General features: G+C 55.3%; 1 protein-coding gene and 1 long non-coding RNA gene across 2 annotated transcripts; both read right to left on the bottom strand.

Annotated features, from left to right (window-relative positions):
• Positions 1-6,671: 6,671 nt before the first annotated feature.
• On the bottom strand, positions 6,672-11,949 carry LOC137446240 (uncharacterized). The gene is made up of 4 exons (XM_068148636.1): positions 11,935-11,949; positions 9,427-10,382; positions 7,605-8,638; positions 6,672-7,238 (listed from the first exon to the last, which is right to left on the bottom strand). Exons 1-3 carry the CDS (start codon positions 11,947-11,949, stop codon positions 8,620-8,622), a joined length of 990 nt encoding a protein of 329 aa, XP_068004737.1. The 3' UTR covers positions 6,672-7,238; positions 7,605-8,619.
• A 1,834-nt stretch (positions 11,950-13,783) lies between these two features.
• LOC137453956 (uncharacterized) lies at positions 13,784-16,855 on the bottom strand. Its single transcript, XR_010990509.1, has 3 exons — positions 16,270-16,855; positions 15,866-16,025; positions 13,784-14,405 (listed from the first exon to the last, which is right to left on the bottom strand). It is a non-coding gene; the product is annotated as an uncharacterized lncRNA (long non-coding RNA).
• Positions 16,856-16,872: the final 17 nt, after the last annotated feature.

The raw sequence follows: 16,872 nt of genomic DNA, 5'->3' as shown, positions 1-16,872 counted from the left end.
GTGGCACATCTCGGGCATTTTCTGCTGGCATACAATAGGTTGCAATAAAACTATTTTAACACATCCAACCTGTTATAAAATATGCATCCTTTTTTTTTTTAATATATATAATCCTTCTCTTAAAACGATTTTGAATACAAAGAAACAAAAATCTCATTCTATAATATCCCTATATCAAACTCTTATCCTAACACCTTAGTACCTTAGTACAATCACTAATTACTTAATACTTATAAACACTAAATACTTACTATTCATTATGCTTACAGGTAAAACAACTATTAAAAACAAAAAAAAAAATCTCTAAAACACATCACAATCAGAAATAATGAAATAATCATTGTTGCTTTAAATCAGAACACAACTTTCATAGACTAGAGAGGTTATCAGAAAGGGGGGGAGAAATGGGGGGGGGGGGAGGCGGCCGGCTAGCAAAGGCACCATAGGGACAAAGAGAGGGGGGGGAAAGGGGGGTGGGGAGAAAGCCACCGAATTCACACCAGCTGCCCTTCCAGGCAGCCTCGAGGTCAAATGTAGGATTCCCTGAAGGCATGGAGACTTCCATAGGAGGCGATAGCAGCAATTTTGAGCTACATTGATGTTTTTGAGCCTAAAACTCAAGGTGCTTGTAGCAGATGCCACTGTCTCTTCTCCACTCCATATTGCTGGATGTCAGTGCATACAACTTACAGCAGCAGTTCCTAAAGTACACAAAAGTATCTGGCAATCAGTGTTTCTTACAGGCTTCTAGGACAGTCATCTTCTCCCAAGTCATGCTTTTTGCCTAAAGTGTCCCTTCTGTCCACAATTAAAACACATGGAAAAGCTTTTAAGAGTTAGTGGGAGGGTGTCCAGCAGCAGGGGGGGAGTGGGCTGCTGTTGCTATTGGCCAGGTGCCAGTGACTGCAGCTCCAGGGGTGCAGGTGAGCTTAGTGGCCATGGTGGGGGAGAAGGGCTGGGGGGCGTAGATGTCAAAGAAGAGCTTTGTTCTGGTGAAATGGCATTACTATTGTAACAGCTTTATAATGCTCTGCTAATTGATCTAAAGAATCTTTAATTAGTCCCTGTGTTGTAAGGGAAGATGTAACAATTTTGTTTACTTTTGTTGCCGCCATCCCTCCCCGCTCCCATGTCTTTTCATTCTACATTGTTGCCCTTTTTTTTCCCTCCAAGATGTAAGTAAATGACTCTGAGTATCAAGTTATCTTCTTTTGTTCTTTCATTACCCATACGTGCTCCTCAACAGGAGGCACCGACGCTCAGTTTCCCCAGTCACTTACCTCTGTCCGGGGTGACCATTTGTTGTAGTATTGATGTTTTAATTACTTCGAGCAGTGCTTTCTGGGCCAGATGTAAGCAGCTGAAGACATTTATTACATTATACAGCAAAGTTATATAGTCTAATCAGAAGGCACACGTGGCACATCTCAGTTGGGCATTTTCTACTGGCATACGTGTAATTAAGGCATACAGTAGGTCGTAACAACAGAACTATTTTAACACGTCCAACCAAACTCTGCCCAGTTTCTCTCCTTCGGTTCCAAAGTGTTTACATTACTCTCAGAGTCAAAGGCAAAACATAGCTTTCTCTGACTCGAGCAAAGGCAAATCTTCCCCGTAGTCTTCCAAAGCTATCCCAAAACACCTTCCCACATCATACTATTCTTCTACATCCACTTAAACAGGAGAGCTTCTGGAATGTAAAAGCAAATTCTAGGGAGAGCAAAACAGGGTTTCAAAGCATAAATATAACATGTGTATCACATAAAAACAGTAGACCTTCCTTTTTGTCTGTCATGGGAGGGGGGGGTTGCCCTTCTTTGTTCCTTTGGGGTTTTTTTCTTTTTGTTTCTTAGTTTTCAATACAAATGGAAAAACCTTCAAAGAGGGCCGCACTCAGCTGCTCCCCACACACAGGGGCAAGAGAAGCCCCTAACTGGTCAGTGTTGCCACCCCTATTAAGGGGATCGGTTGGCACCTAAGGTGCACCTGGGGGTATCAAAGGGGAATTTGGGGGCACATAGAGGGATGAGGAGGGCCTCTGGAGAGTCTCCCAAAGGATTAGTTGGATATTTAGGGTTATTTGGACCCCCGCCACAAAGGCCACTACTGCAAAGCTTTCCCCCCACCACCACAACTAACCCTAACCATCCGACTAAAATACCCACAGGAGACCTTCCATTAGTCCCCACATGCCTCTATATTCCCCTTGACTTCCCATTCAAATTAAGAAACTAAAAATAAAACCAGTGATGTTTCTTTTGTGTGTCTTGTGGGGTTTTTTAGTTTGCAAATAAGAGTCATTTCAAAGCCTTTTTGCATCCACATTACTACTGTTCTGCAATCTCTCGATTAAGAGCACAGCTTTTTCTCTGCTGGAATACCTCACACTAACACTTAAATTTTTTTCATGGGTTTTCATCCCCTCTGAGAGCATTCAGGCAGCTTTTTTGGGCAGCATCCCCCGCCCCTCACTCACCTGCTCCTCTCCTGCATCAGCACCCACCCCCATGTGGTATCATGGAAGGAAAGAGAGACAGCTGAGGGGCTGCCCCGCTTTTTATCACCCCGACCCACGGATGCCCTTCTCAGTAGGATTTGCACCTTCAGCACGCAGCTGAGTTTTTGCTGCGCTTCCCTCCTCTGTGACAGCTGCTGCGCAGGTCTGCATCTCCAAGCGTGTCACACCTTCTGGGATTTACTACCCCATAATCACCTTGCAGTTGGTGCATTTCTTGCTGGCAATCAACCCATCTCTTCCATCTGTTGCTCTCATTGTTTTGTTTCAGCTTTCTGAGCCTGTGTCGGTACAAGTCCTTCTCAGGGCACTGCAAACAGAGACAGACAAAGCTTCCTTTTCTCCAATAGTTCCAGGAAGATTTCCGGCACTTCCAGGCAAGCACCGACAGAGTGACGGCTGTGAGGGGACATCAGCCTGGCACTGGAGCTGGGCATTCTGAGCAGATGAGGAACCCTGGGCAACACCTACAGAGAAATCTTGGTTTCTCTGCAGAGAAGCACTGGCCTTAGAGACAAAGCTGTCTTTGATCTGGGCACCAGCTGCAGCTCCCAGCGGTGCCTAGATGCAGAGCAATGGCCTGCACCTTCATCCTGATCCAGGTGGAGAGAGAACTGCCAGGAGCACAACTTCTCTGCTACGGTTGCAGCATCCCCAGGGGCCGAGCGCAGCCTTGCTGTTAGTGAGGAACACAGCCCCTGTGAAAAGCTCCTGGGGTCAGGGGACAAACAAGAGGTTGTCCACACTGGAAACAAGGGAAGTCTCTTTGCCACTCCCATTATACCCATCAGAGGACTTCTGCTTGCTTACCTACCTGCTCGGTTGGAGTCTACACTGGAAGAAGTTTCAGCTCCTCGGTAAAAGCGTGGACTGAGCAGTTTCTTTTTCAGCCTTTCCTTCCTGACTGACAGATCAAACCCTACCTGGAGCCCACACAAGCCAAGCAGGAGATCCCCTGCTAGGCTGGCAGGGCGAGGCTGTACCGTCGCAGCAGCCGTAGCCCTTGTGCCGACCGTGTCGCTGCTGCACGTCTTGCTTGCTCAGTTAATGAAGTGGAAAGCAAAGAGTCAATCTGTAAAGAATAAAGCAAAAAGCAAAGAACAGATCTCAGTTACTCACATTGTAAAGCTCTGAGGAGGTTAGCATGCATTCAATAAAAATACCACAAAATCATTTGTTCTCCCTTCAGCGTTCATTTAACTCACAGAGCTGTGAACTGATGCTGTCCCAAAACACACACTCAGCATCTGGTGGTACTTGGAGCACCAAGAAGAGAGTTTGGCATGCTGGGAGAACACTTCCCCACTGAGGGAAGATCTGGGGCCCCACTGGGAGACTTGGGAAGGCACTGGGAGCACTAGAAAAGGATTTTGGAGTTACTGGGAAGAAGAGGGAGAACACAGGGGCCATGCTGGGAGCAATCAGGAAAGCAGAATAGAATACAGACTTAACCAGGTTGCAAAAGACCTTCCAGAACACTGAGTCCAACCTATCACCCACCACCATCTAGTCAACCAAACCATGGTACTCAGTGCCTCATCCAGTCTTACTTTAAACACTTGCAGTGATGGTGACTCCATCACCTCCCAGGGCAGCTCATTCCTCATGAGTGCAACACAAAGCAGACTTACTTGTGGTCTTGTTCTCCAAAGCACAACGTATAGACTGCTCCTGATGTAGACATACACACACACCCCACATGTGGAGAACAGCAAGAGTCCTGCAGACAAGACTCCTAACAGGAGTGGGGAAACACTGGGTGTACTAGAAAAGAAAAAGAGATAAAGGGCCAATTCTGTTATCACTTACAGCTCCACACTTCCGTCATTATTGCATGCACTAGAAGCACAGAGTTACAGGTATCTCTGGGTACAGTTGAGGCAGCAGCCGCCACCCCCCCAAAGCCCCGCGCAGCACCGCCGGCGGCCACCCCCCCAAAGCCTCGCGCAGCACCGCGGGCGGCCACCCCCCCCAAAGCCCCGCGCAGCACCGCGGGCGGCCACACCCCCAAGCCCCGCGCAGCTCCAGCGGCTGCTATAGAGAAACCCCACAAAGCAGCAGAGACTGGCACTGACCCGGGACACAGCAGAAGAGCTCCAACCTCTACCAGCCACGACCCTGCACTGAGCCGTTTTAAAGCATCCGGCGCCATGTTGTTGAGGGCGGTGCCACGCTGGGGGGTGGGGTTCAGGCTGGGGGGGCGATGCTACGCTGAGGGGGCGGTGCCACGCTGGGGGGCGGTGCCACATGGGTGGAGGCGGTGCCGCGCTGGGGGGCGGTGCCGCGCTGGGAAGGGCGGTGCCACCCTGGGAAGGGCGGTGCCACCCTGGGAAGGGGCGGTGCCACCCTGGGGGGGGGCGGTGCCACCCTGGGAAGGGCGGTGCCACCCTGGGGGGGGGCGGTGCAACCCTGGGGGGGGGCGGTGCCACCCTGGGGGGGGGCGGTGCCTGCTTTGTCACTTCACGCTCAGCTTTCCATGGGTTTTATTCCCCTCCAAGATTGTTGAGTTATGAGCAGCTGAGGAGCCCTGGGGAACACCTGTACAGAAATGTTCTTCCAAGAGCTGTCAGAAAAATCTGACTGAGAAGGACTGGGAAAGAACTGGGAGGGACTGGGATACCACTGGGACCCTCACAAGTCTATGGCACCAGATGGGATCCATCCCAGGGCAGAGAGCTCTGGCAGATGAGCTCCAAGCCACTGTCCAACATTTGCCACCAGTCCTGCATGACCACAGAGGTCCCAGGTGGCTGGAAGCTGCCAGTGTGATGCCATTCACGAGAAGGGCTGGAGGGAAGAACCTGGGAACTCCAGGCCTGTAAGCCTGACCTCAGTGCCTGGCAAGACTATGGAGCAGATCGTCCTGGGGGCAATCACAGCAAACCTGCAGGACGGGCAAGGGCTCAGGCCCAGCCAGCAAAGATTTGGTGGGAGGGGCAGGTCCTGCCTCACCAACCTGATCTCCTTCTATGCCCAGGTGACTGCCTGGTAGGTGTGGGGAAGGCTGTGGATGTAGTCTGCCTGGACTTCAGCAAGGCCTTTGACACTGTCTGCCACAACAAACTCCTGGCCAAGCAGAACAGCCCACATCCTGGACAGGAGCACTCTGTGCTGGGTTAGGAACTGGCTGGAGTCCTGGGCCCAGAGAGTGGTGGTGAATGGTGCCACATGCAGCTGGCAGCCGGGCACTAGTGGTGTCCCCCAGGGATCAGTGCTGGGTCCCATCCTGTTCAATATCTGTATTGATGATCTGGATGAGGGGAGCAAGTCCATCATCAATAACTTTGCAGATGACACCAAGCTGGGGGCAGGAGTTGATCTGCTGGAAGGTAGGAGAGCTCAGCAGAGGGACCCTGACAGGCTGGACAGATGGGCAGAGTTTGGAAAGCATGCATGGACTCCCTGGTTGGTGAAGCAGGAATTGTTTAGTGGTACAGAACAAGCAGTGTATGTAGGAAAAATCAAGCAGGCTAAGCAATTCCCTGGCATTCTTGCACCACTGCTGCTAATTGAGTTTTCTCCTTTGATAGGGAGGTTGTAGACAGGCTGATGATGGTCTCTTCTCCCAGGCACCCAGTACCAGAACAAGAGGACATAGTCTCAAGCTGCGCCAGGGGAGGTTCAGGTTGGATGTTAGGAAGAAGTTCTATACAGAAAGAGTGATTGCGCTATGGAATGGGTTGCCCGGGGAGGTGGTGGAGTCGCCGTCATTGAAGGTGTTCAGAAGGAGACTTGATGGGGTGCTTGGTGCCATGGGTTAGCTGTTTGGGTGGGTTGGATTGGTTGATGGGTTGGACACGATGATCTTGAAGGTCTCTTCCAACCTGGTTTGGTTTATTCTAATAAAGGTTTATTCTAATATGCAGCTCTCCATTATTATCTTCATCCCATATCAGGTTGAGCTTCTCCGGCACGGAGGCGAGCGTCCTTCTGTCTCGCGCTTCAGGCTGTTTACTGCAGTCAGCTCTTCTTTATCATCAGACCGTTCTTCCGTCGTCAGCAGCCTGTTGTTCTTTCCTGTCCTGAAACCTTCCATAGATACTTTCTGCTTTCCTCCAGGCAGAGTCCAAGGGCATGCTATTGAACACATGCAAGTGCCAGGTTCTACACATTACCACAACAACCCCAGGCATTGCTACAGGCTGGGGTCAGACTAGCTGGATAGGAACCAGGCTGGAAAGGGACCTGAGGGTGCTGGTTGACACCAGCTGAACATGAGCCAGCAGTGTGCCCAGGTGGCCAAGAAGGCCAAATACATCCTGGCCTGCATCAGGAACAGTGTGGCCAGCAGGAGCAGGGAGGTCATTCTGCCCTGTGCTCAGCACTGGTCAGGCCACACCTTGAGTTCTGGGTCCAGTTCCTGGGCCCCTCAGTTTAGGAAAGATGTTGAGATGCTGGAAGGTGTCCAGAGAAGGGCAACAAAGCTGGGGAGGGGTCTGGAGCACAGCCCTGTGAGGCAAGGCTGAGGGAGCTGGGGTTGCTTAGCCTGGAGAAGAGGAGGCTCAGGGGAGACCTTCTTGCTCTCTACAACTACCTGAGGGCAGATTGTAGCCAGGTGGGGTTTGGTCTGTTCACCCAGGCACCCAGTACCAGAACAAGAGGACGCAGTCTCAGGCTGTGCCAGGGAAGGTTTAAGCTAGAGGTGAGGACAAAGTTCATCCCAGAAAGAGGAACTGGCCATTGGAATGTGCTGCCCAGGGAGGTGGTGGAGTCCCCATCCCTGGAGGTGTTCCAAAAAAGAACTGGATGTGGCAGCTGGAGCCATGGTTTAATTGTGAGGAGGGGATAGGGATGCAGACATAGGAGGGAATTGATGAGATCTGAGGTCTCTTCAAACCTGGTTGATTATGTGAGACTGGGAGGTACTAGGAGGAACTGGGGGTTACTGGGAAGTACTAGAAGGTACTGGGAGGCTGTGGAAGGACTCTGGGGGGGAGTGAGGGGCACTGGAGAACTATAAGGGTTAACTGGGAGGTACTGGGAAGGGCTCTGAATGGCACTGGGAAAAACTCAGAGACTGTGGAGAGACTTTGGGGCGGTCTGCAGGGGGTGAAGGGGTCACTGGGGGTTATGGGGAGATACTCACAGTGCTCCCAGTGCTCTCCCAGTTGTCTCCCAGTTCCTCCCAGTGCTCCCAGTTGAGTTCCTGATGCTTCCAGTTGTATCCCAGGGCTCCAGAACTGACTCCAGGTGCTGCAGGTATGGCTCCCAGTCCCTCCCAGTGCCTCTCAGCCCCTGCCAGCCTCCTCCCAGACTGGGAAAGGACTGGGAGGCACTGGGAGGGGCTCAGGACAGTAGTGGGGAGGTACTGGGAGACTGTGGAAGGACTCTGGGGAGGAATTGGGGATGCTCAGTGGGGTACAGAGGGTCACTGGGAGGCTGTGGAAGGACTTCCTCGGTGGAACTGGGAGGGCTCAGGGGGGCACTGGGGGTTACTGGAAGGTACTGGGAGGTAGTGGGGAGTACTGGGAGGCTGTGAAAGGACTCTGGGAGGGGAGGGTTACTGTGGGGGGAGTGAGGGGGCACTGGGGAAGTCTAAGGGTTAACTGGGAGGTACTGGGAAGGGCTCTGAATGGCACTGGGAAGAACTCAGAGACTGTGGAAAGACTTTGGGGCGGTCTGGAGGGGCTCAGGGGGGCACTGGGGGTCATGGGGAGATTCTCCCAGTTGTCTCCCAGTTCCTCCCAGGGACCCCTAGTGCTCCCAGTTGGGTTTCTGCTGCTTCCAGTTGTGTCCCAGGGCTCCAGCAATGCCTCCAGCTGGTCCAGGTATGCCTCCCAGTGCCTCCTGGTCCCTACTGGTCTCCTCCCATACTGGGATAGGACTAGAAGGGATTGGGAGGTACTGGGAGGGACAGGAATAAACAGGGAGGGACTGGGAAGGGAGTGGGACAGTATGGGAGGGGACATGGAGGGACAGGGAGGGGACATAGTGGGAATGGACTGGGAGGGACTGGCAGGGACTGAGAGGGCACTTTCACAGCTGTCTCCCAGTTTTGTCCCAGTTGGGTTCCTGCTGCTTCCAGTTGTCTCCCAGGGCTCCAGGTCTGACTCCAGGTGCTGCAGGTACGGCTCCCAGACTCTCCCAGAAACTTCCAGTCCCTACCAGTCTCCTCCCAGACTGGGAAAGGTGTAGGAGAAAATGGGATGGACTGGGAGGCTGTAAAGGGCTGTGGGAGGGAAATGGGGGACTGAGGGGGGTACTGGGAATTCCTGGGTCATGCTCCCAGTGCTCCCAGTTGTCTCCCAGTGGGGATGCTACTGCTTCCAATTGTCCACCAGGGCTCTTGCCAGGTAGTGCAGGTAGAACTGGGAGGGTACTGGAAAGGGATGGGGAAGGCACTGGTTGGGGACTGTGAAGGGACTGGGATGGACTGGGAGGAACTGGGAGGGGCGGGGATGGACTGGGGGGGCACTGGGAAGAGACTGGGATGGGAGTGGGAAAGGACAGGGAGGAACTGGGTGTACTGGAATGGGAGGGAACTGGGAGAGACTGGGAAGGACTGGGAGTGCACTGCGACGGGACTGGGAGGGGAGTGGGGAGCCAGTGGGAGGGGATTGGGAGGGAACTAAGAAGGGAATGGGAAAGGAAAAGAGTTGGAAGGGACTGGGATGGAGTGGGATGGATCAGGGAGGGAATTGGAAAGGGCTCAGGACAGTACTGTGAAGGACAGGGAGGCTGTTAAGGGCTCTGGGGGGGCACTGGGAGGTACTGGGAGGCTGTGAAAAGATCTGGGGGGGGAGGGTTACTGGGGGGAGTGAGGGGGCGCTGGAGAACTATAAGGGTTAACTGGGAGGTACTGGGAAGGGCTCTGAATGGCACTGGGAAGAACTCAGAGACTCTGGAAAGACTTTGAGGAGGTCTGGAGGGGCTGAGGGGGGCACTGGGGGTTATGTGGAGATACTCACAGTGCTCCCAGTGCTCTCCCAGTTGTCTCCCAGTTGTTCCCAGTGCTCCCAGTTGAGTTCCTGCTGCTTCCAGTTGTCTCCCAGGGCTCCAGCAATGCCTCCAGCTGGTCCAGGCATGTCTCCCAGTGCCTCCTGGTCCCTACTGGTCTCCTCCCATACTGGGATAGGACTAGAAGGGATTGGGAGGTACTGTAAGGGACAGGAATAAACAGGGAGGGACTGGGAGGGGATGGGAAGGGAGTGGGACAGTATGGTAGGGGACTTGGAGGGACAGGGAGGGGACATAGTGTGAATGGACTGGGAGGGACTGGCAGGGACTGGGATGGAGTGGGATGGGACAGTAAGGGGATTGGGAAGGGACAGGGAAGGGACAGGGAGGGGATTGGGATGGGACTGAGTGAACTGGGAAGGGAATGAAAGGGACTGGGATGGACTGTTAGGGGCTTGGGTGGACTGGGATTGACAGGGAGGGCAGTGGTAGGGAATGGGAGGGATGGGAGGGGACTGGGAAGGAACTGGGAAGGGCCTGGGTCAAACTGGAAGGGGACTTGGAGGGAACTGGGAGGACCTGAGTGAAATTGGAGGGGACTGGGAGGGAGCGGGAGGAAACTGGGAGGGAATTGGTAGGGAACAGTGAAGGGACTGGGAGGGCACTGGAAGGGTTTTGGAAAGGGAGTGGGAAAGGACAGGGAGGAACTGGGTGTAGTGGAATGGGAATGGGAGGGAACTGGGAGAGAATGCGAATGACTGGGAGTGCACTGCGATGGGACTGGCTGGCCACGCCCCCTCCCAAATAAGGGAGGGAGAGTGAAACGGAGGAGGACGGCTGGCCACACCCACAAAGGGAGGGCAGTGAAGAAGCGAGGTGGGGGGCTGGCCACGCCACCCCCCCAAATAAGGGAGGGAGAAAGTGAAGCGGAGGCGGGTGGCTGGCCATGCCCCCTCCCCCCACCAAGCTAAAAGGGGGAGGGAGCTTCTGGCGCGGTGCGGCCAATAGGAGGGAGGGGAAAGCGCAAAGGCGGGAAAGGGGTTAGGGGTGGGCGGCAAAAGGGGAGGGGAGGGTGGGAAAGGAATAAGGAAGGGGAAGGGAGGAGAGAGGAAGAGAGGGGGGACCAGTATGTACCAGTATGTACCAGTATGGAGCCAGGGCTAGACCAGTCTGGACCGGTCTGGACCAGTTTGGACCAGTCTGGACCAGTCTGGACCAGTCTGGACCATTTTGGAACAGTATGGATCAGTTTGGACCAGTGTAGACTGGTTTGGACCGGTTTGGACCAGTCTGGAGTGGTTTGGACCGGTTTGGACCGGTCTGGACCGGTCTGGACCAGTCTGGACCGGTTTTGACCGGTCTGGACTGGTTTGGACCGGTTTGGACCGGTCTGGACCGGTCTGGACCGGTTTGGACCGGTCTGGGCCGGTCTGGACCGGTTTGGACCGGTCTGGGCCGGTCTGGACCGGTCTGGACCGGTTTGGACCGGTTTGGGCCGGTCTGGGCCGGTCTGGGCCGGTCTGGACCGGTCTGGACCGGTCTGGACCGGTCTGGACCGGTTTGGACAGGTTTGGACCGGTCTGGACCGGTTTGGACCGGTCTGGGCCGGTTTGGACCGGTCTGGGCCGGTCTGGACCGGTCTGGGCCGGTCTGGGCCGGTCTGGACCAGTTTGGACCGGTCTGGACCGGTTTTGACCGGTTTGGACCGGTCTGGACCAGTTTGGACCGGTCTGGGCCGGTCTGGACCGGTTTGGACCGGTCTGGACCAGTTTGGACCGGTTTTGACCGGTCCGGACCGGTCTGGACCGGCTTGGACCGGTCTGGACCGGTCTGGACCGGCTTGGACCGGTCTGGACCAGTCTGGACCGGCTTGGACCAGTCTGGACCGGTCTGGCCCGGTCTGGACCGGTTTGGACCGGTTTGGACCGGTTTGGACCGGCTTGGACCGGCTTGGACCGGTCTGGACCAGTTTGGACCGGTCTGGACCGGTTTTGACCGGTTTGGACCGGTCTGGACCAGTTTGGACCGGTCTGGGCCGGTCTGGGCCGGTCTGGACCGGTCTGGACCAGTTTGGACCGGTTTTGACCGGTCCGGACCGGTCTGGACCGGTCTGGACCGGCTTGGACCGGTCTGGACCGGTCCGGACCGGTCCGGACCGGCTTGGACCGGTCTGGACCAGGCTGGACCGGCTTGGACCAGTCTGGACTGGTCTGGCCCGGTCTGGACCGGTTTGGACCGGTTTGGACCAGTCTGGACCGGCTTGGACCGGTTTGGACCAGTTTGGACCGGTCTGGACCGGCTTGGACCGGTTTGGACCGGTCTGGATCAGTATCGAGCTTGGGTGGCCACTAATGACCCCCCCCAGCCTCTCCCTCCCACCCCTCCTCCTCCTCTCCCCTCCCATTCTCCCTTTTCCGCGCTCCCCGCGGCCCCACTCCACTCTCTGATGTCACCGCGCGGGGCAGCCCTGGTGCCCTCCTCCCAACTCCCGCCTAGGTGCTCCGCCCCCTTGCTCTGACGTAATCAGCAGCCATCGCCTCTCTGCCCCAGCTGCTCAGGCCACGCCCCCCGTGACATAGTCTGCGCTATTCCCCGCCCCCCCATAGCCATCCTGCTGCCCTCCTCCAGCCCCGCCCCCTCCTATAGCCATCCAATTGTCGCTCTCCAGCCCTGCCTCCAGTCCTCCAGTCCCACCTCCTGCAACCTCCCTCAGCCCTTTCCCCGCCCCCTCCATAACCATCCTATTTCACTCAAACCCCGCCCCCTTGTGACGCAGCTGTCCTCTCGTTCCCATCCCCTCCCTTAGCCATTCTATTGCCGCCCGCTAGCCCCGCCTCCAGTGACGTAACCTGCGCACTCTTCCCCGCTCCCCCTCCCCTCTAGCTCCCTTCCCACCCTTTCCCTTTCCTATCCCCTCACAGCGCCGCCGCCGCTTTCTCTGCTCCCCGCCCCTCCTTTGCGCGGCCCCTAATCACGTGACGATCGCTGGGCGAGTCTGGGTGCTGCGGGGTTCACCCTGGGATCGCTGGGCGAGTCTGGGGGCATTGGGGTCAGCCTGCAAGAGCTGGGAGAGACAGGAGAACAGCTCGTGAGCAGACTGCTCCCGACCGCGGCAAATCGACACCCACCCCCCCCCCTCGCCGCTGATGTTTCTCGCCCCCCCCCCCTCGCTGCTGCCCACCCTCAGACCCATAGCAGAGTCCTGCAGCAGGGACAGAACAACTCCAGAGAGCAGCAGAGTCTACACTGAGATGATGCGGAGCGGAGAAAGCAGAGGGGACGATAGTTACGCTGGCTAGGTCGGAGCCGACGGGGCGAGGGCGGCGCCATCTTGGGAAGGGCAAGCGCTGTCACGGGGAGGGCGACGCCATCTTGGGAAGGGCAGGCGCTGTCACGGGGAGGGCGACGCCATCTTGGGAAGGGCAAGCGCTGTCACGGGGAGGGCGACGCCATCATGGGAAGGGCAAGCGCTGTCACGGGGAGGGCGACGCCATCTTGGGAAGGGCAGGCGCTGTCACGGGTAGGGCGGCGCCATCTTGGGAAGGGCAGGCGCTGTCACGGGGAGGACGGTGCCGTCTTGGTGCCCTCACTTCCGTCTACATGCCCCCAGACCTCCTTTGTCACCCTCTAAGGCCCTTGAGGTGCTCGCAGCTCGCCTTCAGATGTCGGGGGAGATGTGGCTGGGGGGTCCTGGGACTGCAGGACACCCAATACTGGAGTGAGACCACCCCAATCCTGGGGGACCCCAAAACCTGGAACCCCCCAGAGACCTCTAACACAGCACCACCACTCCCCGCCCCCTCAGCTGCTTCAGGACCCTCCAGAGACACCCCCGGAGACCCTCCAGAGGCCGCCAGACACCTCTCGATGCCCACAAAGCCCCTCTAGACGCCCCAGAATACCTCTCTGCGCCTCCCTTCAGAGGCCACTCACACCCTTGGCAGCAGGCAACAGCAAGCAGTACCTGGCCGTGCCCACAAGGTGGGAGCAGTGAGCAGAAGAGTCAGCGGCGCTAGGGACACCGAGACTCCAGCAGTGCCACACAGCAACCCACACGCTGTGGGGACCTGACACAGAGACCCCGAAACCACACTGAGGCACAGACCCCCCCACTCCTCCCTGACCCTCCAGACATGACCCAGGAGCCCCTCCAGAGGTCCCCAGACACCTCTAGATGCTCCCAGAACCCTTCACATGCCCCCAAATTCCCCTTTCATACCCCCAAGCCCACTTCAGATGACAGCAGACCCTCCTTAACAGGCCCCCAACGCTCAGCAGGTCCGGTGCTGCTGTGCCTCGGGAGCAGATCAGCTGGTCTCCCTGCAGAGCTTTTTCCAGTCAATGAAAAAACAGCACACCACACACACATGAAAGACAATCCACTGTTTTAATTGAGAGACAGTTGCTATTTCTGTTTCAAACCACACCCCACACCCCCCCGTGGCTCTGCTCAGGATGTGCTTTTCTCCTCTAGAAGCCTTTCTACAGAACAGAGGGGGGTCACGTCAAGGCCTTTCTGCACACAAATCACTGCCCTTCTGCAATCTCTCAATAAGCAGCACCGCTGTTCCTCTGCTGGAACACCTCACAATCACTCTTACACTTTCCCGGGGCTTTCCCTCCCCTCCAAGAACGTCCTGGCATTTCAAACATTTGGCATTTCAGGTCTGCAAGCAGCCTTTGTGGGAGGCTGCCCTCACCCCTCCCTCACTGCTCCTCTGCTGTATCCTCGCCCACCCCCCTGTGGCATCACAGAAGGAAAGACAGCCGAGCGGCTACGCTCCTGTTCTTTTTATCACCCCGAGCCGGGGACAGCCTTCTGGGCAAGGTTTGCAGCTTCAGCACACAGCTGAGCTTTGCTCTCACCCATTAAACCCTTTGGTGGTTTCAGCTTCCCGAGGACGTGTCGGCACAAGTCCTTGTCGGGGCACCGCAAACAGGGAGAGACAAAGCACCAAGATCCAGGAAGAGGACGGCTGAGCAGACACTCCTAAAGAGAGAAACTTCATCAGCTGAACCTCACACTTCTCCCAGCTTTGCAACAGCAAAGAACTTTGTGAACAACACAGTGGTGCTCCTAAGGAGGTCACCAGCTTGCAAGTTACAGGAGAAATAAAAACCTCTTTATTACAGAAGCACTGGCAAAAATTTACGGACAGGAACAGCAGACGAGGAAATTCTGCGATTGAGCTAACGATAGACATCGGGCCTAGGATCTGGCTACCCTGACAAAGGATGCCAACAGGACAGAGTGAGGCCTCAGCAGCACCCCCAGAAAGCCCCACAGAGAGCCACAGGCTCTGGCCCGTGCCCCGCCTACGGGCCGGCCCTCCTGGCAGCAGCGCAACACCACCTCTTCAGGAGCCCAGGGACTGACCTCAGCCCCCTAAGGGCCAGGCAAGGTTGGTTCCTGTCAGCTGCCTAAAGCAGCCTCCCCAGCCCTGCTTACAGGGACCTTGGGCTGCTGCTGGGGACAGAAGGGGGATGGAGGGCTCCACAACTCGTCACACAGGCCCCGAGTACAGGGCTGTTAAGCTGACAGGGTGCCAAGGGAACAGGCTGCCATGAAGGCACAGACCCAGGCCCTGAACTACAGGGTGGGTCACCTTGCCGCAGCAACATGACCCAGCGGCTTCGCTGCGTCCGACGAATAAAAGGAGGAAGTTCCGCAGGAACAGAAGGGAAAACCTTTTCACTGTGTGTGCCAGAGCCCTGGAGCAGGCTGCCCAGAGAGTTAGTGGAGTCTCTGGAGACATTCAAAACCTGCCCCAGGTGATCCTGCACTGGCACAGGGGTTGGACCGGATGCTATTTTGGGGTCCCTTCCAACCCCTAACACTCAGTGATTCTGTGATTAGCTATGCTGGTGACAGAGTCTCACTGAGTGCTCTTTAAAATGTTTTTCTTTTCTTTCAGCCTAGGAGTTTCATATTTAAATAGACCTTCTGCTCTGTCTTCCCCCTTCCTTCTTCCATCTTGCGTCTAAACACTAGGAGAGCTTGATGAGCTGTATCCTGGGCGTCCCAACGTAACACATCTCAACTGCATACATGGATTTTGTAATCTTTTGCCCCATTGCTCGCACAGGGTGGATTAAGTTCATTACTTATAGCTCGTCAGGACAGCTGTTGAAGTGTCCTGTGCAATGCAGGAGGAGTTGAATCCCATAGGAAACCACATTACTGTGCTTTGTCAGCCTGGTTATGGTCAGAAACCTCCTTCATTTTTTTTTCTCTTAAACAGATATATCACATGAGTCCCCAGAATTAATTTGCCTCTTCTCATAATTATTTCTTTAAAACTGTCTTAGAAGTGTCTCTGTCCTTCCCTCTCTCTAGATACTGGCCTCCTGAGCCCACGGCAGACTTGCACAGAGCTACTGCGAGCACCACTCTGCACGGCCTCTGGGGGGCTTTCAAGCACAGGCACCCCAGGAGAATCCAAACCTAACCTTGCAGCTGGCCTTAGAGCTCCTCTTTGGAAAACTGTCGCTGCCAGGGCCCACAAACCAACGTCCTCTGTCGGCAAACCGGATGTAAGGGCTGAAAAGTGTCAACGGAAACCGTAATCGGATGGCCCAGGAAGATCCTGCCGGTCTGAACACACCGGACCTGGAATGCACAAAGAAACTCTGTTAACAACTGCCTGTGTGTCTGCTCATAGCTTGAGGAGTAACAGAGCAGAACCAATTCCCAAAAGGTTTTCACTGCGTTCCCAGGGCAAGTAGAGGCTTGCTCTGGCTGTAGTTAATACCTAGAAATTCCTATCAAAATCTTTGCAGCACAACAAGAAAAAAACCAAACCAACCAAACCACAAACTGCTTTATATTATTAAGTAGGAACTCGAAAGCTTACAGGAACTGTGGGGATTTTTTTATGACAAATTATTCCTTTTCTTTTTTTCAGTGAGCAATTGGGTTTCCAACAGCTCCACATTCTGACACCAAAGCACCCCGCTCCGTGTCAGGGCTTGTGGCTGAGGCCGAATACAAATCTGCAACTGGTCCTCAGGCAAAGCAGTTAAGCTCCCTGAAAAAAAAGGAAAGAAAGCAAGAGTGAGTCAACCATAAAAACAAGACCTAACCAAACCCCCAAAGCCATTTTGTCAGGAAGTCGCCTCCACTATCACCCGCCACATGCTGAAATTCCCTTCCCCTGGGGCTCCTGCTTGGCCCACAGCTGGGGAACATAAAGCAAGGCACAGCCCTGTGGGTACCTGCTGCCCTGGAGCCACCAAAACCGGAGCACCCAGTCACTACCAATCCCACGGCAGACCCAAGATACAACAGGGACTCCATAGAGACTCCAAAACCTCACTGAGAACCCCCCAACTCCTTCAGGACCCCCACAGATTCTCCAACTTAGATGCCCACAAAACCCCTTTGGTTGCACCCAAACCCCCCATCTGAAACACCCAGCTCCACTTTAGGTACCCCCAGATGCTTCCAATGTCCCCAG

Source organism: Melanerpes formicivorus, unplaced genomic scaffold, assembly GCF_026170545.1.
Source record: "Melanerpes formicivorus ecotype bairdi unplaced genomic scaffold, bMelFor1.0.p_v2 SCAF_2, whole genome shotgun sequence".
NCBI lineage: Eukaryota > Metazoa > Chordata > Aves > Piciformes > Picidae > Melanerpes > Melanerpes formicivorus.
This window is presented reverse-complemented; position numbering and strand designations above follow the sequence as displayed.